The sequence below is a fragment of the Lipophrys pholis genome (genome assembly GCF_963383615.2).
Source record: "Lipophrys pholis genome assembly, chromosome: 3".
NCBI lineage: Eukaryota > Metazoa > Chordata > Actinopteri > Blenniiformes > Blenniidae > Lipophrys > Lipophrys pholis.
The window spans coordinates 18,810,108-18,835,880 of record NC_137627.1 but is presented as its reverse complement, the minus strand read 5'-3'; the positions used below and the strand labels follow the sequence as shown (position 1 = coordinate 18,835,880).

General features: G+C 40.0%; 1 protein-coding gene across 1 annotated transcript in view; it reads left to right on the top strand.

Moving 5' to 3' along the window:
- Window positions 1-25,773, top strand: part of pdgfd (platelet derived growth factor d) — a 69,668-nt gene that overhangs the window by 31,496 nt on the left and 12,399 nt on the right. Inside the window, exons 3-6 of the mRNA XM_080459852.1 lie at window positions 1,776-1,953; window positions 11,045-11,104; window positions 15,335-15,551; window positions 25,431-25,648. Coding sequence (XP_080315978.1) covers window positions 1,776-1,953; window positions 11,045-11,104; window positions 15,335-15,551; window positions 25,431-25,648 — 673 coding nt within the window. The remainder of the gene's footprint in view (window positions 1-1,775; window positions 1,954-11,044; window positions 11,105-15,334; window positions 15,552-25,430; window positions 25,649-25,773) is intronic.

Here is a 25,773-nt window from a genome sequence, read left to right as displayed (position 1 = left end):
GGATAGCTAAAGTTTGCTTTCTTGGCAAGAAGTGTAAGAAGTTTGTCCTTGAGGGCTGAAGGGAGAAAATAGACTTTTTAATCCCCATATGCAACTCAGCCGTCTTTGTAAGCACTTTCCTAAAAAGACAAAGAGGCAGTCGAGGGTAAAATAAAAAATAAATAAATAAATAAATAAAAAGAGGCAGGGGAAACAAGCTTTGCCCACTTTTTTGCATCTCATTTGTCACATTAAAAGGTGTGTTTAAGTGCGTCTTTGATAACTGATTGAGACATCTACTTCAGGGACAAAAGTTATTTAAAAAGATAAAGAATGAATTGCTGTTGTCAAGTACTAATGTAGCAGAATGGTAAATACTGCTGGTTTGAGATTTAAAATGGGTCTCATCTATTTCAAATCGGCAAACAGAAAATCTGCTTCTGCCTGAAACCGTCATAATGGTCCTAAAACACAATATAACAATGAAAACTGGGGGAGTCGTTGTTTTGTTTACAAGCGGCTCAATGCTGTGCTGACAGTTGGAAAGACAACAAGGCCCCACCCTATCGCACCAGCATCCCGAGGCTTAGGCCCCGTTTACATGATGTATTCAAGTGAAAATAGGAAACTTTCGGAATGTTGCGTGTTTCGAGCCACTGAAAACGCAACTTTATAGTTTAGTCTTGAGTTATAGCAATCTAATATCATCATCTGCCCATACGAATGTGTGTACTTACCATTGTTACTGTTAAGAGCATATTGTTCTCTGCACGCATGTGTAGTTTCAATTACATAAACAACCAATAGCACCAACTTGTGCCTTGGCATGCCAACTACATCATTTCAGCTTTTCTGCCATTGCCGTGTAAACGCAAAACTTTTCTGACGCAGAAACACCAGAAACAATGTCATGTTGTATTTTAAAATGGTATTGATTTATTTTTTGAATTTAAATGCTCTAAGTTATCGATGAATCTAAACATAAACAAGCTGCATTTGATTTCTGTGTTGAAAAATAAATACGTTTTCACAAGTCTTATGTCATCATGTGGGAACTCTCCAAAACCTCCCAGTGTAGGACTCCCAGTTCATCAGGGTTGAGATATAGTTCACATATTTTCACAGTGTGATTGGAATCTTTTCCACCTCCCTCTTTACTCATGAACCCTTAACTAGTCTGATCGGCAAATTAGTCAAAGGTGAAACATGAAACAAAAGAAACATGTCAGAATTGCCACTGTTGGCGTGTTTCTATTCCTCCTTCAGTCCTCTTAAGCCAAGCCGCAGGGTTTCAGAAAAGTTTGCACTCTTGCTCTCACATCGGCCGTCGTTATTCTTCCTGCCCATTATAATGATGTATTCGTCAAAGTAATTGCTGAGATTAGACACTGTGATATTGTCTCACCCAGGAAGAAACACAATCGGACAGGTTGTAAATCAGACAAAGTTTAGCAAGATTAACAAAACAATTTATTTGGAGCACCCATCTGAAATGACTGTAATAATTGTTCATGGCAGAAGAAAATAGCAGAACGTGAAGTGAAAACTGTCAGTAAACTGTGATGGATGTTTGATGGGATACAATTATCCGACTGTATTTCATCCCTGAACATTCTCAAGCCTCATCAGTTAAAGGAGCAACGTCACAGATACCAACAAGGGAAAAAAAAAGTTTCAATAAAAACACATTTAACCTTCCCTTTTATACTCTTGACTTAAACTTTCTGATCCTTCAACTTTCTGCCTTTCATCCCACGCATTCATTTGTTTCGCCATCTCTCTCCCTCTCGCTCCAGGTATGACTTTGTTGAAGTGGAAGACCAATCAGAGACCAGCACTATAATTTGGGGTCGCTGGTGTGGGCAGAAGGCACCACCTAGTCTCAACTCAAAAACCAACCTGCTCAGAGTCACCTTCAAGTCTGACGATTACTTTGTTGCTAAGCCGGGATTCACAGTCTACTACTCCCTGCTGGTGAGAGACGTATGCGCACACACACACACACACACACACACACACACACACACACACACACACACACACACACACACACACACACACACACACACACACACACACACACACACACACACACACACACACACACACACACACACACACACACACACACACACACACACACACACACACACACACCGGTCTTCCCTCTCTTGTGCGGCCCACATGTTTTCGCTCACTTGCAGGGTCTGCCCTCTCCTGTGGGTCTACAGATTACACCCTCTTACTCGTGCTCAGTTGCCTTTTATTTGAGACGTAGCGTAACAGTCACTAATGGTGTTACCCGTACTCGATTATAAATGACCTGAAATGATGGAGATTGAAAAGAGAGGCGAGGAAAGAGAAAATTAAGAGGAAGGATCAATTAACACTGTCGGTAAGATATGGAAATGTGCTCCCCAACTGGTCTTACCTCAAAACATCCCATTCAGCATTAGAGAAAAGATGAAGGGAGGAACGGAGGAGGCAAGAGGTAAGGAGAGAGGACAAACCAATGAAGAAGGGGATTAGCTTTGTCATTCTGTCAGAAGGAGGAAAGAAGAAAGAGAGGGACTCTGATTTAGAGATGTTTTCCCACCCGATAATCAGATGGGAAATGGAAGAAAAAGAGCAGCCGAGACTGAGAGCCATTTAAAGACGTTCCCTGTCTTCCTCTTTTTATGAGTGCAGAAGAGGGTGAGGAGACGAGAGGCTCCATCACAGACGGGGTTGAACTGGTGGCGATGCTTATTATCTTCAGAAAAACAGACAAAAATAAGGGGTATGAGCACTGATGGAATAATGGCTAAAACGAGCGAATGAAAAAGGAGAGAGAGGTGCTATAGTGACGGATATTCTTTAAATTTGAGTGTCATTTTTTTTTTGCAAATTCATCTATTCTCAATACTACTGCATCTAACAAATGCTAGAACTGATCCTAAGGCCTAAAAGCAGGGGACGACCCCAGACAGTTTCATATTGCATCACAAAGCTGTATTCAGACACACCAAACTCTGCAAACATCCACGTTTTTGGACTGTGGGAGTACGTAGAGAAAACCTCAGGTATCTATGCACAGGAAGAATATACCAACTCAGCACAGTAAGGCCCCTAAGATCAATATCCAAAACAAATCACCGTGGGGAAAACACCGCAACCAAACGCCTACCATGTCGCCATTTCATTCTGAATTTCACTGATAAATCGTATGACTACATTCAACAGGATTTGTTGTGGCCATTCACACAAAGACAAATCTCTCAGCCAATACATGAACCTAATGGGCCCCTAAGTACCTCAACCAAAACCAAATGGCGTCAGTGTTGCCACGTTCAAACTAATATGACAAAAATGGAAAATCACTTAATAATAGGATGTTTTCCAAAACGTACCTGCTTACTTTCTACCGCCAAGTAAACAACTTTCTTATCTCCCGCTCTCAGACTCGCTTCTGTCATCCCTCCCTCCTCAACCTTTGTTATTTTTCCCCTGGTCATATAATCACACCTCTGTGCATTTAAAACAGAATCCGGTTCTTGAGGCTTATCTCATTTGATCAATTTTACCCATTTTTTTTTCTCAAAGAGCTTCTGTGTTTGAGTGTGTGTTTGTGTCTTTCTGTCTCCCGCAGACACACACGCACAAATGCAGCGCTCCCCTCCAGCTAGTCAGGAGCACCGTGTGTGGCTTAATTTAGCAGGTCTAATTTGTTCTCTCCAGACCTGTCGAACAGATAAGAAAGGAGGAGGAGAGGAGGCAAAAAGAGGAAGCGAGGGGTGAGCTAGACGGAGGGAGGCAGAGAGAGAAGGAGCAGAGGCAGCAATGGAAGGAGAGAACAGGTGTCTGAGATGGTATCAGCATGTCAGCTAATGACTAAAACAACCTGAACCGGGAGAGACAAAGAGAGAAAGGAAGAGAGGGAGAACAAAACCAAGCACACCGAGGTGGACTCAACCGCAGAGAGAAACCAGAAGACTAAAATAGAGCGGGGTTCTGCAAAGATAGAAAGGCCAATACGCAGAACTGAATGAATGTTAAATATGTTTCAGGAATTCCTATTACCTGTGATATAGTTTAGGTTCATGTTACCTGTCCAGACTGAAGCAGAGAGGCAACACAAACGTTTTTAGTTTATTATACATTCTGCACTTTTTGACATTGGACCAATTAATTCAAACATTTGTATACTACTTCTACAACAATGCTGTTTTGTCCAGTGTGATCGCCCAATGGGTTCCAAAGCAGTGAGAGAAATTCCTCAACTGTGCCTTATTAGTTGTGATCTGTCACAACTCGTGGTCGATGTCAGGTGTAATGTTGCATTAGGGTGTTAATCGACTTCAATCAAAATCTTGACAGCGTTAGATATTCAACAAGTATCCCATGATAACATTTATATCTCCAAAACGTAGACATAGTAATCACAATACAGTCTGTGTTAATCTTCAAAAACTGCAGAGTTTCAACTCATCCTCAGACCCAGTTATCCGCACAACTACCAAGAGCCAAACTACTAGTGGAACAGGGATGACTATTGAAATCTAATTTTACACAGGTCACAGATTAATTGGTCACTCTAAATTGCCTGTTAGTGTGAATGTATCCTATGATCGACTGGTGATCTATTAAGGGTCTACACTACTCAGTGCTACAGTGACCCTGACTTGATATAGAAGATGGATAGAATAAGTTTACCCAAGATAACCCATGTTAGCATTTACTTGTACTTCTATTCCCAAAGAAGTAAATATTTTAATTTGAAATAACACTCCAAAGAAAGAAGTACAATATTCATTCTTGACCGGAAACAAAAGCTTGTATGATATATACATGCATATATACAGTGGCAGTAGGCGCACTCAATGCCCCAAATGGAATGCATTGAATGAAGACATTTAACTTTGCTAAAACCTGATAAGTTATTCCACCTGACATGACATAAATGGGTTTGTGTGTTTACTTTGGTGTTTCCCGGCGAGATGAATATCGAGCTGGGTAGATTTGCCATCTAGATAAGAGTGTTGCTCCATTGTTACTTCTTTTGCTCTTGTATCTAATAAAAAAACGTGTACTCATTAGCTACTCCGCCTGTCACAATATTTGCCCGAGAAAATGGGTCTTTTCAGGCAAAATACAGCCCCATGAACTGACATTGAGGGAAAAATGACATCCATCGCTGCTCATAATAAATCTTTGCACCCGCTCATTAATTATGAGCGCATTATGTTCCCGTAATACTGTTCTCCCTTTTTGTCAAAGCTACTCTTGGACATTTGTATGAATCTCAATATTTGTGCTCTGCTGACTGGAGTGGGCCTCAATTCGGATTTCTTTGCAACCAGAAAGCCTCAAGTGGTTGCAATGAGATATGGCTGATGGAGTTACATAGGATATATTTTGTATTCCTAAAAAAGACAAACAAAAAAACTAAATGAAGCAAAATTGTGTCAACTAAGTTTTAGATTGAGTCTTATTGTCCATCAGTCCATTTTGTAGTTTGGCTCTTGCAGAGAAAAAACAATCATGCAAATTGGGTTTGAATGGGGAACTAAACTGACCTTTATGTCTGAATACAGCTGCAATACTCTCTAAAAAAAAAAAAAAACAAAGGCTCTGAGGCAACAGTCTAGTCAAACAGTAGACTCACTCATTATTCATGTCACTGTTTTCCCCCAGAATTGTTCTTCTTTGATCCCTTTCGGATCTTGTTTTCAGCTGGTGTGATTTATCATCTGCAGTGCAGGCTCACATGAAGTAATGAGTGCTTTTGATTGCATAAGATAAACAGTTAAAGAGTTTTTTTTTTCTTGGTTTATAAAAAGAAAAAAAAGAAAACTCAAAAAGAGGGTATATGAGTCCACAGATCTGCCTCATTACATTTATTGTGAGCAGAAGCAGCTCAAAGTTTATCTAGAGTCTTGTTTCTTTCTGGGTTTTTGGGTCTTTTCTTCCAATATTGATTTTAGTATATGAAATGATAGAAGTTGAACTTAAGTGTTTGGAGCGGGTAGTCCATTGAAGTCCCTTCAATATAGAGAATGTGATCTAAGATAGCTGATAAACTTCAGTGTTTCCTAACCAGATGAAACATGACTCCAGATCAGAGGACGAACCTTCCACAGAGCTTGAACCACATTGTCCCCCTTTGACTCTTTCACCCCACACCCATCATCTTACATCAAGTTGAGATTTTTGGTTAAAAGATAGATTACAGTTCGATGACAGGCTTTGCAACTGCTTGAACAGGAGGTCATTTTATTAGCCCACCAATTCCCAAAATGTAAACTCCTAGAGATCACAGGAGACTAAAGGCTGATTCATACGCCATAGGAACAAGAAGAAAGTTTGGCACTCTGGGGTCCTGCCAATGTCAGTTTTTTCAGCCAGACAGAACTGGCCAAAATATTTTGGTGTTGCACTGCTGAAACTTTGTCACTGCTGTGTGCTGTGCATGCCTGTTCCAGATCGCCAATGACTATCAGTCATATTTTAATCATATTTAGCTTGTAACCTCACAGTGTGAGCCCCGCAGCCCGTTAACACGTCGGAGGGCGGACCTACGTGATGCGCCTGAACGCATCACTCAAATCTGTCGGCTCCTGCACTTCAAACCCCGACCAACATTGCGGCTTGGACAAAATCCTTCTCTTTTATTACTGAAACTGTTCAGACAAACGTATTTCTGAAAACATTGGAAGCGAGAAATAAGCCGTACAGTTGAGAAGTTAAAACGCCGCTTCATCGACGTGTACCTGCTGTGAGGGGGCGTGGCCTGCAAGTTCGGCAGCTTCTTCTTGGGAGTATGAACTGTCCTGCCGAAAAAGATGACATCACAGCCGAACTTTCTTCTTGTTCTTATGGCTTCTAAATGGGAGTAAGCAGGGGCTTTAACGCAGAGGCACTTGAAAGTGACCCACGCTTAACACAGACGAAAAAACAACCAGAGCAAACAGAAGACGTCCAATATATCTACCGCAGCCACCAGGTGAAAACAATCACACACTCAGGCACTGGTGAAAGACATCAGGGCTGGAAACAGCAATCAGAGAGGAGGAGGGGAAGTCAAGGAGCCTGAAATGAGAGACAGCATCAGAATTTCAATAACAACACAAGAAGCAAAATGTGGACCATGACAGATTAACTATCTTTTTAAACATTATGTTGTTTTTTGCAATAAAAAAAATTAAAAAAACATCTTCTCTTGTTACTTTGATGTTTCTAATTATAAGCATCTGGTAGGACTTTATATATAATTTTCAGCTGTTGTAGCTACTGTAGAACATTTATTATATGAAAGCTGCCGTGTCCACAAGGCATGGCCCGCCTCACTCTTTAAAAACCACTGGAAATCTACTATTTAATAAAGAGAACAATTGCTCTGGTCATTAATGACACAGTGGATTTAATATAATGGAAAACATAACAAATAATAAAATGTATACATTTCAATAGAAACAATACATCCTCAGTACCAAAGTACACATAACAGTAAACTTCAATCTCTGCCTCAGAGCTAGATGCAAAACTATTTTTAGGGCCTCCAACCTGAAAATTAGTTTGGACTCAGACATACAGTAGATGAGCCAGCAGAAATGTGGCCTGTGTGATTCATCTCCTACCTCAAATGTCCTCTGGCTGGAAGGCAGATAACTGCTTGTGAGGGGTAAAAGTCGGCGGGGAAATAGGCTCGTCTGCCTCGCCTTCCGACACACACTTAATCCTCAGCTGCTCCAGTGTCCAACTGTGCAAAATGGAGGTTGAAAAGGGCAGCTCCCTGATGTCCCCTCTGCCAGACTGTTACTGTAAATAACAATGTAGTCCCTCACCAGTAGTGAATATGGCAATATGGTTTGAAATATTGCAGTTCCCCAACAATAACAAATGCTGCTTCTTAAGTCACATCCTTCATCACCATATTTCAGTTTCATTGTTGAAATAACTACATTTTTATGCTTATAATCAGTCATCTGTAGATGAACGACTCGGGTGTCGTCAAATTTAGCTTGCATTGATGCGATAAAACTTTGCTGCTGTTTTTTGTCAACCCAAATGACACTGCTGCAAAACTGCATCATCAGGCCTGTGAAAAATGAGAGCAAATGAAGTTGATGACAAGAATTTTTTTAGCGGAATAAAGTAAGATGATTTAAGGCTTGTGCAGTGGTGTAGCGGTTAGCATTGCAGCTTCACAAGGAGCACAAACCCCAGTTTGATTCTGGTTTTAGGGCCTTTCTTTGTTGTGCGTTTTTTTTCATATTCTCAATGTGACATTTGTTAAATATTTACCAGGTATCCTGCATGTTCCAAAACTGCTAAGGACAACAGGCCTGTGATAGTTAGGGTTCTCACTCTTTAGGTTGAAGGCATTTGGGTTGTTCCATATTTACATTACAAAAGCTATATTCAAGCCAGAATAGTTCAACACTTTCTAGATGTTTTTCGAGGCACTACCGTTCCGTCCCACAGTCCAAAAAGTGAAGTTTATTGATAAGAGATGACTGTAGGAATATGTGCAGATGTCTTTCTCTGTGTGAAAGCCCTATGATCAACTCATTTTGCCTCAGGGCCTCTGTGACCCTAAGGTGGGAAATGTTGTACGGCTGTTAATTGGATGGATAAACATCTAAACATCTAAGGGGAAATTATTTGTGTTTTGTAAATGTAATTATGTTAATATAGTGGAACAGTGTGTTGAAGCCCAAACCTCCAGGTGAAACTGGGGATCTTGATTTCTCCACTCAGATGCAAACTGGAGTCAGACTTGATGGCTCACGCTCTTTAGCCCTTTCAAAGAAAAATACATTCAAACCACAAATCCATTCATCCATCTTCTATACCACCTTATCCAGCATAAGGTTGCAGGATGATGGAGTCAGTCCCTCTCAAGAATGAGTGGAGGCAGGTCACATCTGGGTCGGGTCACCAGGGCATCATGAGTCAAATACAGAGTGACACAAAGTCTAACACACACTCACATTCACATCAATCAGTAATACAGAGTTACCAGTCCACCCGTGCAAGGAAACCAGAGTACCTGGAAAAACAAACAAACATGTGAACATACTTTGGAGAAAAATGCCAACTTTCTACAAAAAGGCCTCCCAGCCTAGGAAAAGTGTTTATTCCAGAAAGATTTTCTATATTGACACAAGCACAGACACGCAAATAATCCCTGTAATGCCAGTAAATGTCAGTCAGTCTTCATTAAGTTGTCCAGATGTGAAGCATTTGATTGTGAAAGGACCTGAGATCTGAAATTTGTAAACATGCCTTCACTCACATGCTCAGTCATGCTTCCATCCCTGCAGTGGACATTACACTGAGTCACAATCATTGCCCGGAGGCTTGAAGCCTAACCATAACCTCTCCTTACCGAGCAAACATTTACCACAGCCTCAACTCTGAACGTCACTCATCAAAAGCTTGAATCAGGGCTTTACTTTATTCATGATATCACCGACACTGACACTGACACACACACACACACACAGACAAGCTTTTACAGGAAACCTTGTGACCTCATTTGCAGCTGTTTGAGCTCTGTATTTATGTGTATGAGTGCATTTATCCAAAGGCCACATTCAACTTTCTGTTAAACAAAAACCTTTGCACACTGACCCGCTTTGATGTCAGCTTTATTACACACACACACACACACACACACACACACACACACACACACACACACACACACACACACACACACACACACACACACACACACACACACACGCACACAAAGTGAGGGCACTATGTCTTTGAAGTGCAGTTGAGACAGATTTACTGCTCCACATTGACTGGAGATGGTATTTAAGAGTCTTCAAGGAGAGGAATTCAATACCCAGTACGATTTTATGTGTGTGTTTGTAAAGACAGTGATCCCACAGACTGTGTGTACTTCTGCATGCATGTCTGCATATGTGTGTGTGTGTGTATCTACAATAAAAGAGCAACACAAAGAACAAAGAAGAGTTAAAGGCATGTCAGATATATCAGTGTAATGAGTTGTCACTGCTTGAAAATTCTTCAATCACAGTGTGGGTTGCTGACTCACAGACAGAGGCATGCTGCAACCGGTTTCATTGCAAAACATTTGAGGATTTTGCTGAGTTTTATCATATCAGCCAGGCAAACAGAAAGCTGAATTTGTTTGGAAAACATGTGGAAAGCTCACCTAAATTGTGTGTGAGGGGAACGTTCTGCATAGAAAAAGCGTAAAAAAGCTTCAGGAGTGAAGCTTCTACGTAGGGTGACACAGGAGGCAACTTCAAAGGTGAAGTCATATCTTCCCACTGAAACGTGTAATGGTTTATTTTCGCTTAGTTTAAGTAGTAGTGAAAAACATCCATGACAGCCTTTGGTTTCCCCCATAAATCCACTCTATGCCCATCTATAAGGAGCATTGAACTGATATATAGAACCGTTTGCTTATAAGTTTGCATTATTGTGATCTTCTCCTAACCTTCCACCATAGTTTCTAGTAGCCTGAGCACACGCACTTCTCACAGTAATTGTACTTTGGCTGACGTGTAGGAATATTGAGAAAAACACACAGAGGGAATATGTGCTGTGTGAGTGCTATACAATCAACATCAAAAGTGCATTTGGCCTGGTGTTTGTCTCTTACAAACAAATAGACTTCTATTTCTACACACAGAAAACCACAGAGGCTGACACATCCCAGTATTGAGCAGGAGTGAGGGGAAACTTCTGACACTCTTAAATATCACAACACTAAGTTTGTCAACGAGGTATAAATTCACAAAATGGTTTTAATCATCTCAAAGCCTAGTATTTCTGAATTCAACCATCAGTTGCTTGTTTATATTAGGTCTATATTTAGAATACACTTTACATACATACATTTTAATTTCCCTGATATGGTCACTGATACTTTTATCTCAAAACTATAGGACCAGAAAGCTTTGTAGAAAAAAACACACACACACACACTAATGTTTTCATTGACTAACAAATTCACATTTTGTTATTGTTTCCTTGTGGTTCCTAATCTGGTGTGTGCTCAGCTGATCATTTAACTGGCGTTTTCTGTTTTCCATTTCTGCAGTATGACTCTCAACCGCCTGCATCCAAAAACAACTGGGAAGCTGTCACGATGCCCATGTCGGTGAGTCATGCACAGATAAAAACACTTTATGAGTGCCTGAAAAGCATGGATTCAAATACCAAAACCTGCTTTTCAGACGCATATAAACCAAAGAAATGAACGCACATTAAATTGCTTTGACCTTGATCATCCTAAGAATTATGCAATATTATTTCAAGCTAATATCAGCGGTATTTTTGTACCTCTTTAGCAAACACATGTGCCGGCCAACCCTGCCACCCCACATATAAGTGTTTTTGTAAGTACTCTAGGAACAATGGCTGCACTAATAATTGAAACATATGGTTCATTTGCATAGGCCATCACGCAGCCCACACAGCACACATGCATGCATGTAAAGTATTTCTTATGCATGAAGCTTGAAATGTAAAATGACATGCTTCTTTATACTAATGTTTTCATAAGTATGTGTAATAAGTATAATCTGTGTGTAAGAGCGATGGCGCTCATTGACATATGTGATCGTAATAATTAGTGTGCACTGGACTGTATGGTAGTTTTTCTGCATGGATTCATACTGGCTATGCTGTATGTATGTGGGAGAATGTGTTTCTGCATATATATATATATATATATATATATATATATATATATATATATATATATATATATATATATGTCATTGCCTTTGAAGGAAATATATGTATTGACCTTACTTTATATTACCAGCTGCCAGATTGGTTTTCTCATTGATTTATGCTTGTTTTATCTCAACATTGTAGTGGCAGCTGGTTGAGTTGTGTGAGCATATAAAGTGTAATACTTTTAATAAAAGGATGAATATGGTTTTTTTTACCACAGTGATTAATAGTTATATGTGGATTTGGCTCCACCACAAAGTGTGTGCAAATTATTACAGGTGATAAGGTGGTCATTTCATAATAATTTATTTAGATTTTTTTATTATTACAATATTCAGTAGTATGGTTGAATCCATAATGGATTTTATACGACCTAGTATGACTCTTTACAAGAACATGCAGCAACACTTGAATTACACTTTTGAATTTATGTTGGGGACCTTAGTTAATTTAAGATGGCTTGATGAATATTAGATAATGTCGAATCCTCTGTGAAGTAAATTGAAAGATTTGGTTCTAAATACATCAAACATTATATTCACAATATGGGACAGGTGTGAAACATGAAAGCAAGTAGAACTGCAGTCATCACTCTGTACTGAATTATTTTAATAGTGTCAACTGAGTGAAGGATTTGTGGATTACCTGATGTGATGTTATACATCACTGCTGACTATGGGTCAACTATATTTATATAGCACTGCAATCATTAGGTTGGTCAAAAATATAGGCCAAAAATAATAATTAAAAAAAGGGTACTTCTATTGATTATGGTACCACCATAATGTATTCCTTTTGGCATTCTGATGATATGTGTGAAGTTTCAGCTGAGTACTTTCAGATGTAAAGATGGCTCATCTCTCATAACGTTTTACCTATTTTCACATAAACTGCCCACTTCGTGACAGTTATAATCACACACAAATGTGTTCTGGAAATGTTGTAAATACACTGTATGATTCAGAATTCATATCAATTTGATTACGAAAAATATGCATTTTGGTAGAGTAAGTAAAATGATTTCATAGACAATAAAGGAGTGTTGTACACTGAACTGAACAATTTGCAATGAATTTCCTGAGTAAGCTGTTCCATTAGTAATTTGAATCGTTTTGGCAAAAAATGTTGTTAGTCTTTTTTTCTTTTTTTTTTAATCACCCAAAATATGGTAACATTTTAAAATTTAAAGGCCTGTGAGCCGCTTCCTAATATTATTCAACAAAAATATTTTGTGATGTTTATTTGAATGGTAAAGGGAGTAGAATTCAGAAGTACCATCAATGATTTATTGAGTCAAATTCTTTTGGACCACCCGAGCACCCATTTATCGGACCAGTACGTTTCCACCAAATACTTATATTGCTTTATATGCATGTTCTAACATCAAAGTAAGATTATATTTGCAAACTCAATTTGAAAATTATTTTGCAGATTGTTTTTCTTTCGAACTTTTCCATTTTTTGGCATACACACTGCCACCGATTTAAAGTTAGGAACAGTGTAGAGAAAAGTTTGAATTGTGATGTGTGGTAGTTTTCTGAAATGTAGCTTTTTTTTTTATTAATCTTGTACATGACTTCAGTTATCAGGATGAAATATGTTCCTGCCGTTGCTTCAGTCAGTGTAAGTCTTCAAGATAAACTGTTGTATATCTTCTCATGGCTTAATTTCCCTTTTTCTTTGACCTAAATGGGAATGACTAATGAATGAGACAATTACACAGTATTAGTCTTACTTGGCATAGAAATTTAAATAAATGATTACCTCCTATCTAGATAAATAGCCTACAGCAAGAAGAGGGCAGTGGCTTGTCAAGAATAATCAATTCCACGACGACAATTTGAGTACTTTTGTATTCCCATTATACTGGTGATATCTATTGTTGTGGGACAATCAAAACCTAAAATGATTGATCTTTTTCAAACATTGTCTATCCATTTATTCATTCATCCATATTCTTCCCTGCTTTCCACATCAGTCTACAGTGGTAATATGAAAAGTAGGGGTGCCCAAAACTGTTATGCCCATCTATAGGGTATCCATTGCCCGGGGGCTACGTTTGGTAATCCAAACAGATTGCACTCACAGTATGCTTGCACTCTGTGGGTGATCAACTGAGAGTAATTGATGACGTGCAAATAGAAGTCTTCAGACGTTAGTATAACGTGTCTTGTGTTTATCATGGAAAGATTGGAGTGAGAGCTACGTGCCTTTCAAGTCCAAAAGGAAATCTGATTCAGTGGAGTCAGATGTGTTGATGGAGGGAAACATATTAGAATAAATATCTGAATGGAATGGAATCAGGCACAAAATAAAATAAATAAAATGCTGTATGGGAGACAAAAAGAAAAGGAGAAATTAGGAAAATACGGATATACCTAAGACGAATTGCCAAACAAAAAATATCTTCTATTAAAACATTGCACTGTAATCTATTGGAGGGAGAAGTGAAGAAATGTCTCTCAGCACAATAACAGCAACTATCTCTGTACAAGAAGGATCTGATCCAATTATTCGCCTCAACCCAGTTCAATGCAGGTGTAATCAAAACAAAGCACTGGAGATCACATTGTGCGTAACTAATCAATCTAATAGCATTGCAATATATTGTGTGATTTGATTGAATTGCCCAATAATATATATTTATTAAGGCAATTGTGTTGAATGGACAGTTGTCAGACGCAATCATCATTGCAAACAGCAGGTAGAGCAGTTCTGTGGGATCCCATACAGGATCAGGTTTGTTTGTACACGGTTAAACTTTGAGTTCAGCAGGATGAAAATCTCTCCTAGACCTTACTTGTGGTCTTGTTCCAGTTGGCAGTGACTGGTAGCTTTCGAGCTGCGGAGGCCAAAAGAAATCCTTATTAGGTGCCTGAACCACCTCACCTGGCTCCTCTAAATATGGGGGAGTGAGAGCCTCTGTTCTGAGTGCCTACTAGATGTCTCAACCCCTCACTGTGTCATAAAGGGTCAGGGATGCTACCCTGAGCAGGAAAATCATTTAAGCTGCTTGTATCCACAAACATACTTCTCGTCATGACCCAAGGTTCATGGCCATAGGTAATGGGTGGAGGTGTAGACTCACTGGTAAACATGGAGCTTCATCTAACAGCTCTGTTGCCTCTTTGTTACGTCTTCACCACAACAATGTGGTACAGAAACTGCAATACCGCCACCAATGGATCTCATTCATCCGTGTGAAGATATGTTACATACAGTATTTCAAATGCAGTGAACGATGGTTACTCCAGGCTACTTATGTGTTTGCATATTATATATGCATGAATGACTGGAGGGTATTTCCAAACACTTCAAACGTATCAGTTTTTCTTGTTTTCATTACACACTGTGCCATTTATAGTCAAATATTAGAACAGTACCACCAGGAGTGACACCATCTAACATATTTTGAGCTAGAAATAAATACTGTATAACAAAGTGCCCCATTATGAAAGAATATGCGGAAATGGTTGAAACAAATGGGCAAGTCGTCCTCTATCTTCATTGTTGGTAGTGTAATGGAGGAAGGAATAGTAAAGTGATTTAACCATATTATAATTTAACTTATGTACAAAATAATGAAGTATATAGATCCAATTCTGAAACACAATTTTACCATTACCTTTCAAACTTTTGCTCTTCACAGGACTTTGGTGCCGGAATGATTCCAGTGGCGGTCACAGAGGAGGTTCCTTTCTCGCTTGAAGATTTAGACAGAACGATCGCTGCTTTTGACACTGTGGAGCAGCTTCTCAAAAACCTGAACCCAGACACATGGAGACAGGATTTGGACAGCATCTACACGCAAACCCACATACTCTACAGATCCAGGGCATACCATCTGGCAACCAGGCATAATAAAGGTAAGTTATACTCACGTTTTATGGGCCACCGGGGATTTAAACCTTCATGTGTCAGCGCTTAAAGACCTTTGTATTGCCCATAAATATGACAAATATCTACATCACATTAAAAGAAGGAGTTTCTTTTCAAACCCACATCATCAACATCTTGTATGTATTTTTCAGATTTGCGTGGATTTTTTTTGTGTGTGGCTGCCAGTTGTGTTAATATAGTTTATAATAAAGATGAGCCACAGAGGCCAACTTCGGGTCAACATTTCTGAGTTTGTTTTAACTGTAGTCTTCTTCCTCGTGAGAAAAAAAAAGAAGCTGATAGTTTAAAACAAAACGGTTAACAGGTTTGGTGGTTAAAAGCGTATTCAGATTGAGTAACCTCCTTGTGTTCATTGGCCGTATTAGTATTTTTAATGATAATGTACTCATCCACATTTAATGTTTCCCTCAACTATCAATGGCATGCTCTACATGTTAACTTCTACTGGGTATAAGTAATCAATGGTGCAGTGTAGTGTAGCACCACAATTGCAAGTTTCTATTAATCTGCCCTCTTCTAATTATATTGAGCTTTATGAAGCAGAGAAATGGCTTGTATTTAGAGTGAGAAACTCATAAACCTAATATATCTATTTAATATTTCATAGAAAAGGAACCTTAAGCATCCAGCAGCTTCTCTCATCGTAGGGTTTTATCAGTGAGATCACTGACTTGGTGTTACGTTAAACCAATAAGCAATCATGATTTCAATCTATTTTGTTGTCAGATTATGTGCAAAAACAGTGCCTGACTCAGTTGTTGCATCATCAAATGAACATTTTGCCCTTTGGTGGGTGTCTCGGTGAGTCAGAGGCAGGTTTAAGGCGAGACAGGACCAGTTTAGAATGAAGTCACTGCCAATGACCTGGAGTCCCCCAGGGAACCGATTTAGTCCTCAGGATGCACAACTTGATTAAATGTCTCTGAGAACACATGAAAATGAATATGATGAATATCTGATATATGCTTCCCTGTGTGTGCGTGTCTGCGCGCGCCCGCGCTTAAGTGTGTGTGCGCATGGCCGTATTAAAGCATTCAAGCTTGTAGCTGGCATTTCTGTCGACCCAAGCTCCCTCACCTGTGCATTCGTTCCTCTCCCCTGCACTTATCTGTCTTTTTACCCGAGGGCTCTCCTGTTCTTTTAGTAAATATTTGTACTTGACAGCAAATCTATCTTTATGTATCGGTACATGTGCGCGAGTGTTCAGCTGTTCAGTGCTGTATGGGGGGGGGGGGGGGGGGGGGGGGGGGTGTATGCAGGGATTGGGTACATTGTTTTGCAGGTCTACCCTGAGCTGCATAGGTGCTGCGGCTCTTTGATGCACCAGTGTGGCTCTCCCTAATTGGAAATTCAACCTGTGTAGCGGAGCAGAAATTTGCCACAGTCAGCAGCATAGCTTTGTTTTGATTAAGACGCACACAGGCGTGCACGCACACACATTCCTCACATGCAAAGGCTGACATCCACCTTTGTTCTCATGAAGGATGGCCTGATTATAATATTAATCGCAAAGCTGTAATACACACATTCAGCCATACAAAGGGTATAAGTTCAAATGAGCTATACCAAGTCACACAAACTTCCACAAATAATCCTTGTAAACACTGCAGTAAAACCTATTTTGGGTTTTTCAAACACATAGACGCTGCTCTTTTTTTTTTTGTCCTGTTGGCCGGAGTGTGAGTGGCAGTTCTTCTTGCAGTCTTTCTTGCTCTCTCGGTCCCGGTCTTCCAGCACACTGACAGAGTTCCACACCACTGCTTCTGTGAGATTACACTTATTCCCCTTAAACAGACACAAGCTCAGCCCTGCATGTGTCAAGACACGCACTCGCACATGCACGCACACGCACAAACCTGCATAAACAACCATGTTGAAGCAGTGCCTTGCATCCTACCTCATGAAAATAATTTGCAGACGAGCAGGCATACACGCTGGACAGCTTTATACGTGCCCACCAGAGTAAATATTTTACCAAGGCAACTTTAGTTACACCAATTGGCCATCAAATTATGACCATCAGCCCAGTGTTTTGTAGGATTCGTCTTATGCTGCCCCATAGGCGACAAACTCCGACTGCAACTGCAATAAATTTTGGGCCATAAAGGAAATCTCCACTATGAACAGGTGCAACTTTCAGCTCAAAGCTAATTTACTAATATGGGCTGGCAGAGCTCTCCTTCAAGATGCCATACCTCATCCCATTAACTATCTCAAATACCAGAAACACCCAGAAGATTATGACCACCTGCATTGTTTTAGTATTTTGCTCCCCAACAAATAAGCTGTCGTGCACTGTGTATTTCCACACCCCACACCACTGGTTGACCACTTCTGATAGATACCAACCACTGCAGACCCACAAGAGCTCCAGTTTAGAAGCTCCTCTGACCTCGTCGTTGATCAAAATTCTGCCGTTGTCAACTTCACTCAGATCCTATCCTGTCCTGCTTGTAACACGTCAGTTTTTAGGATAAAATGTCCACTTGCTGCCGAATGCATCACAGCCGGTGTTATTGTCTTTGCCTCTGGGGGGACATAATGTTGTGGCTGATCTATTGGGACCACATTGGGTTAAAAAAAAAAAAAGAGTGCGTTTACAATAAGAATAAATCTCATTAAAAAAAAGTAAAAAATAGAACAGCTGAGTCATACGTATACGCACAAAAAATGTTACATGCAAGTTTGTAACTGCAGGCCTGCATTACTAAGACACACACACAGACACATACACAAAATGATCGTTTGCTTCCGAAAACCAAAGTTTTGTGTAAAGATTTTCTTGAGCTATTTCAAAACAGGGTTTTGCATCACCTCATTTACATCAGTCCTCACATCACCTTGGGACGTTTAAACAAACAGCAAATGTTAGAGACATTTTATCCCTCTTGGCATCTGCATAATACTGCTGAAGCAGAGCGGCGGAGGTTTTTAATGCATTTCACCTTTTTCCAAGGTGCATGGAGAAAGAAAACCAGTCTAAAGAGGTCTTGACTCTGACAACATCTTCAGTAAACAAGAACTTTTGATGTCACACCAACATATTTTGGTTTGGAGCTGACAAGGACATGTTAAACCTTTGATTTCTGTCACCAACATTGAAAACACTATGTGTTCCACATTGCTTGTTCATAGTGACGTCACCAAAGAAACACATTGAAATTCAAATTGAACTTGCTTTTCACAGATTAAAGAAAAAGAAAGATGTATCTACCGTATTTTCCGAACTATTGAGCGCACCTGAATATAAGCCGCACCCACATAATTTCAAAAGAAAGGTGGAAAAAAAGGACATATATAGGACGCATGTGTCCACGTTGTAACAGGGCAGGAATTTCACTGCTGGAATTTCTCAGCCACTGAGTCCAGCAGGGCGGCTTTACGTGATGCACCTGAACGCATCACTCACAGCCGTCAGCTGCTGGAGTTCTGTACCACGGAAAGCAGCACCAGACGAAGTCACGAAGAGCAGAATTATCGCTTTTAGGGCAAGTTTTGGAGAAGCAGAGGTGCTCAAAACAGCATGTATCTACATGCGGAGGTAGAATCTGGCGGCATGAAGCCCGTTAACCCGTAAAAATCCATAAATTAGCCTCGTCATTGTATAAGCCGTCGGTTTCAAAGCGTGTGAAAAAAGTAGCGGCTCATATTAAGGAAATTATGGAAATTTAGTCGAGTATGCGCAATGGGAACTATATAAACTGTGGTTTCTAGCCCTTTTTAGTTTCTTTTTTTCCAAGTTTCTCCCGATGGCGGCGCTGTGGACAAAGTCTGCTCTCGCATCTGCCAAAACATTACGGTGAAGCCTCACTGGAGGACACAGCCTTCATCACTGACCTACAAGAGCAAGAACCTTTAGTTAAAAGCACTAGGCAGCCTGCCAGGTGTGCTTTGAATTCTAAAAAGTCTCTTATTGTGATTTTCTTTGACATGACCAAATCTAATTATGACAAACTCAGTGAAGGCAAAGTCTTTGGCCCCCACTAAGAACTCCAGTGCCTGTAGGGGGGGTGAATAGAACCACTGCTCTCAATCGCCCAGTGGGATTGCTTGATCTTTCCTTCAATTGAATTGCATCTTAAATCAATGAGGTAGTTACATGAGTTTCAGCATTAATCAATGTAATTGTTTAGGGAAACAATAGTTTTTTTGAATTAGTATTTTATGTTTTGTCTTCATTTCCCCCCAAAATAAGCTATGTTTGTTGCACGATGGAATATTAAGTTGGCCATGACATGCTTATCATCATGTGTAAATAATAGGTTATATCAGATTTTAGATAATGATAATTATATTAATTTTAGGCACTTTTTGTTGAATATTACACACGGTGTAAAGTGATTTTCCAAGTGACAACCTTAATCTACACAAAATTAATGAGCAACGTACACTATTCAAATCATTTGTCCTCATTGAACCAGCTAATACACGCACAGATATAGATAATGGACTTTTCATTTCGTCTGACGTCAACTGTCTCTGAGACAGGATCCCAAAATGGTTACAATTGCAGCCCAGCCTTAATTTGCCCTATATTTTTCCATGTTTTATAGTCTTGTCCGCTTCCCAAATAACAAAAAAAGCCCAGAAAAGACAGCAAATAGGGACAATTTTACCACTTAGAGGATAGCTATAATCAAGCCACTTGATATAAATACCATGCCTCCTACCTTCACCTCTCTTTGTATTGCCGAAGCAAATGATCAAATTCTCCTTTTCGTCCTCTATTAGATTTTTTTCTCTGTGGGGAAGTTAATAGCACAGAGCTTTGCCTCAATCAGTCAGCCCATGCTGTCTCACTGCCAGTGTTTTACACTGCTCTGCACAGAAAGCTATAGTTTACCTGATTGGCTAATGAGACTTAGTGGTAAACACATTACATTTCCAAGAGTGTCTTCACACAAAAAGAAAAAGAATCCTTCAATTTCCAACAAGAAGCTTTACAATAACAGCAGGACATATGGCAAGGCTGTGCCTTATACACTTGTGTGATTTGGATTAATTCAATTTAAACTTAGTGCAATTGTTCTGTCCATTTGATCTATGTGTGGATGTGTGACGACGGCTGTCTTAACCCGGGTGCACAACAAAAGAAGCTGACTAAGAGAAACAGCTCTGATTTTCATGCGCACTCTGCTGCGGTTTTATTGAAACCACATTCAAGTTTCACCAACCATGAAGTTCATGCATTGCTTTACATTTAACCCACCATACAGCATCAGCATTCAAGTTATTAAAGCTGCATGATTCCCTTTCTTTACATGATGTGGTCTAACAATTGGAAAACAATCCCACTACAGTATAAACTACAGCCCATCCATCCGTCCATGGACTGTTGGAGTACCACAGGAGGAACATGAGGCATTATGATAACCAATTCTGAAATAAACCCCTTCTTTAAAAACTTTAGGACCAGGAATTCAGATAAACATTGTTGCTTTTGCCATATTCTGTTTGCTATAACACTCTCATCATACTGACAGGCCACACTTGTTATGCAAAGGACCCACATGACCCATCTTTAATTATGTTGAACCATTCGTAAATCAAAGTTATATGTACGACACAGCAACTAGACAAGCGGTGAACAGAGACAGGCCAGCCGCAACTAGAGACCTGGACAAAAACAGAGCAACCAATTTAAGTAAGACACAACAAGCAGGACAACATGAGAAGGAATATTACACCAATGGAAACAAGAGTGTAACAAAGTGATGTGGAAATAAATGTTTGTTGTTTATTTTCAATTGTTCTGCCCAGCAGGCAATTTTTTTTTCGAATAGATTTGAATCAAAAAAAAAAAAGGCAGAACAGTTTTTCAACGCAAAAGTTTGGTTCATGTGTTTCAATGAGACCAGCCCACAACAGGTGATCAGTGTTGAATTTCCAGCTGCACTTTTTGGTAAACTAACGATAAATGAATTAAAATAAAGAAGATCTTCAGGTACAAATTGAGCATTTCATACATCGCAGTCACACTTTTAAAGACAAATTAGAGAAGCTCAGCCAGAATGAAACAGTTATGACTGAAATGGCAAAAACTGCTCAACCAGCTAAAATCACTAATGGTTAAAACAGCTAAAAAATTTAAATGCCATGGCAGCTGAAAAAACTGCTAAAACCGCTGACCCAGCCAACATGGCTAAAACACTTGGAACCTGCTAAATATATCGAGCTTTAGATATTCCCCCAAACTAACTGGGAATTAGTTCAGAGGGAAACTGGAATGCTCTTATCAGAGCCCTGAAGACAGGAGATGTTGGAAGCGAGGAGCCATTCAGCTGGCTGAGACATGTCATCATGGTTTACGTGTGAAAAAGCCTGATATCTTCTAATCCTTGTTCCTTGTTCATTGGTCCTCCAACACATGACATGAATGGAAACCCCCATGGCAAAGATTAGTTTTGGTGAACAATTGCTTATTGATCGTCCGTAGTGACTCGGTTTTCTGTCGAACCCCCACAGCTCTTTCGTTTCTCTCGATCCCCCTCCCACCCTGACACAATGTAGTCCGTGAAACAGATTTGTCGGCGTTACACTTTCAACCCGTACAAGCGATTTCTAGGGACCTTCTGTTGCGTGACTGGTTTCCCTTGTTATCCTGCTGAGGCAAAGCTCCAAGGCAGTGGTCACTTGATCTAGATGGAACCCGATCTCACTGAGATGCAAGGCTCCAGTTAACTGCCAATATTGATTTTTACAAGTCGCATTTGCTTGTATTGAACTGTAAAAGCCTATTGTGCCTAATGAAGTGGAAAATCTGGTTTCCCTAAAAAAAAAAAATTAAGAATTAAAAAAAAAATCATCTTTGCTTCAAATGAAATGCTCGTCTCATTTCTCACTCAAGTTGTCTAAAGTTGCTTTATGGACTTTGTGTTGCGGGGGAAAATGGACCAACATCGGTTATAAACCGAGTTACTACTTTTGTCCGGTTCCTATGACTAGATGATTCCGAGTTCATCCGCAAGGTTTGGAGGAACTCCAGCAGTCCCTAAAGGGAGAGCCGACCCATGATACGCAAAAGAAAATCAATTGCTGAACAGAGCGATGAGTTGAAAGCGATACTCGCGGTGTGCACGCTCCTCGGCTACAGATTGTTCCTCTCTGCAGTGCAGTTTATTCTGACCAAACAGGTTGAGTCCACCATCACTGCCTAAATGGTGAGTCTCATGGGATTTGAATGCTCAAGCTGCTCCTTTGTGTGATTAGTTCACTGCCTCCTCCCTGTACTTTCCAGAAAATTAATTACTTTATTAAAACACACATTTTAGGGACTGAATTTCCTTTCAGTGTACGCAAACCTTGTTAACATTATAAAGTTGTGTCAATAAAGCTTTAGAGTTTGAAATGAGACGCATCTAACCAGCACGAGAAGAGTTATGCTGTGAGGATTTGAATGTGAAAAAAATTGAAGGACAAGGAGGGCGAGTTTTATAAATCAGCATGACAAGCACGTGTCTCGACTGATTTATGAGCAAGCCATCAGTTTCAGAAGATGCCGGTCTTATTACAGAAACATACTACATGTACAATATCACACATAACTTGAATCTCTGTCTGGCCTGGTCTGGCCTGGTAATCTATTCTGAGTGAGCCCTGTTCTTTACCAATAGTGTGCTAGAATAAGCTTCAGCAGCCCTGATACAGATCAAAAGACATTGAGGATCAATGTATAGGACAGTTGGAATGCATATGCGTATTTTGAAAAGTTACTCTTTGCCTCTATGCCTTAAGATTGACATTTTTTTATTTCATGAAAACGTCCATGTAAACAGCAATGTTAGGCTCCGTTGTTTCAGCGGTCGAGAGTCTATGTTATTAAGAAACTATGATCCAATTAGGCTCTACGAATGTATCAAAAGTTAGCAACAAGGTGCATAACTATTTTCTTTAAACTCAAAGAGGAGAGCCACAAACTGAAACTTTAATCAAAAAATAATACAAACAACTGGTGACCTGTCCAGAGTGTCCTCATCCACAGTCAGTGCGGACGGACTCCAGCGCCCCTAAAGTTGATAAAATGCTACAAATGGCAAATTGGCACTAATAAAATATTATTAGTTCGTTAGACCTTGGTCACAACACAATACAATCGCGTTAATGGCCGAAGTTGCCACTTTAGAGGAACAGAAACATTTGCAGAGAACAAAAGGTACAAGCGAGATAATGTGCTGCTATGATTATAGCAGCTTGTGAATACGGTCTTCACCTTCCTGCTTTCATTTTCATTCACTTCACATTTTTAAACACTGTATGTTTAATCTGCTGTACACAGTATATCAGGTTAAATCCCAATTTAGTAGGGTAATTGCCACCCTTTGGTAGAGATAGTGTGTTGATCATTATCCTGCTGATGAGTGCAATCAGAGAGCAGCCAGCCTGTCACTGATTGTGGATCCCTTTTCTTTCATCTTTTCTCTTCGTCTTTGCACGTCTTTCTTTTTAATTTTCTCTCATCCATCATTCAAACTACCTGTGGTCCATCTGGTGTGCTTTCCAGAGGTAATATAAACGCCCCACTGTATGTATTTTGCAGCGATGCAGTGTTAGTTTTCCTCTTTCACTTCATCGGCCCATGAATATGAGAGCAATATTCATGAGGTTTACGCCACAAATTCCACAATTTATGGAAATCAATCACAGGCACTCAGCGGAATCAAAAGATGTTTGCCAGCTGCAGTCTGACCCCAAACTTTTTTTGGGGTGAAAAAACAAGACTACATATGTGACATATTTTGGAAAATGTATAAAAACATAAGCCACATTTAACCCTTTCACTCCTGTATTCTCTAGACTGCAATAGCATGACCATGTCATCACAGACAAGATTCAAATGTGAAAAAAGAGGCTTAAACACTACAAATCGCAATTCTACAGCCATAAAATCGTAATTAAATCCAGTCATTGTAGTCATCAGAAGGTTAATCCAGAACCCAATTCTGGTCTTCGGTCTTTCTGGACAATCACCTTCGTCCATCTTCCCCCTTTTGCATGTCAAATGTTTGATTTTCCTGTAATTACTTTTGAACGGATCGCAACGGGCCTCGTAAACAAGGTCATTCTTTCTGTAGAGTTATGACACGGAGAAAGCCTGTAATCAATACATTCAGTTTCCTGTCAGTTAATGGCCACTGCTTGCTTTTTTTCTATTTCTTTTTTTTTTTTTATCCTCTCTTTGTGTTTCTTTCTTCCACATGTCCTTTCATCTCAACGGTTAACTGTCATTGCCCTATTGTCCGCAGAGCTCGTAATGGTTTCTCCACCTCAGAACCATTGTCAGTCACAACAACATCACGCACATTTTACTGTGAATCAAAGCCGCCTCGCCCTATTTAGCTTCCTCTCATCTTAGTCCGTTATCTGTCACTTTGTGACACTCTTCTATTATGCTCTGAATCAATAGATTAACAATCACTGAGCTGCTTTTTTCTGTCTCATCCTTCATTGGCTGGAAAAATGTTCCATTGTGTTGTTTTGTATTCGATATTCATCTATTCGTCAACCCCACCTGCTTACTCTATATGAAGTTATACTGGCAATATAAAAACACCCAGATATCCTTTTTTCAGTCATGACCTGAAGTTCATAAGCCCATAAGTGAGTGTGAGTAGCTAACCCTAACCCCTAACCCATAAGCCCATAAGTGAGTGTGAGTAGGTAGACCGACCAACAAACAGATTTTAACTTTCTTGCTCAGCTCCCTCTTCACCACGTTACTGCTGCAGCTGGATAAAACCTGCTACTAATCGTAAAATCTCTATCCCTAAAAAAATTGCAAAAAAAAAAAAAAGAGTCAGTCTAACAGCCTCAAATGACTATTCTGTCTCGTCTCTCCCACTGTCCAGTGGATCTGAACCGCCTCTACGACGACGTCAAGCGGTACAGCTGTACTCCCCGCAATTACTCTTTGAACCTGCGCGAGGAGCTGAGGACCACCAACGCTGTCTTCTTCCCTCGATGTCTGCTGGTCAAACGCTGCGGGGGCAACTGCGGCTGCGGCACCGACAACTGGAATAATGGCTGCACCTGTCAGGCCTCCAAAACAACACTCAAACTACACGAGGTGGGTTTTTATATCTAGCATGAACACTGTCTGCCTTTTTAGTTTAAAGTGTTTTTTTGGGGGGATTTGGCAGGATTGTCCATGGGAGACACCTCTGACTGAAGATTAGAGCGACGGACACTTCC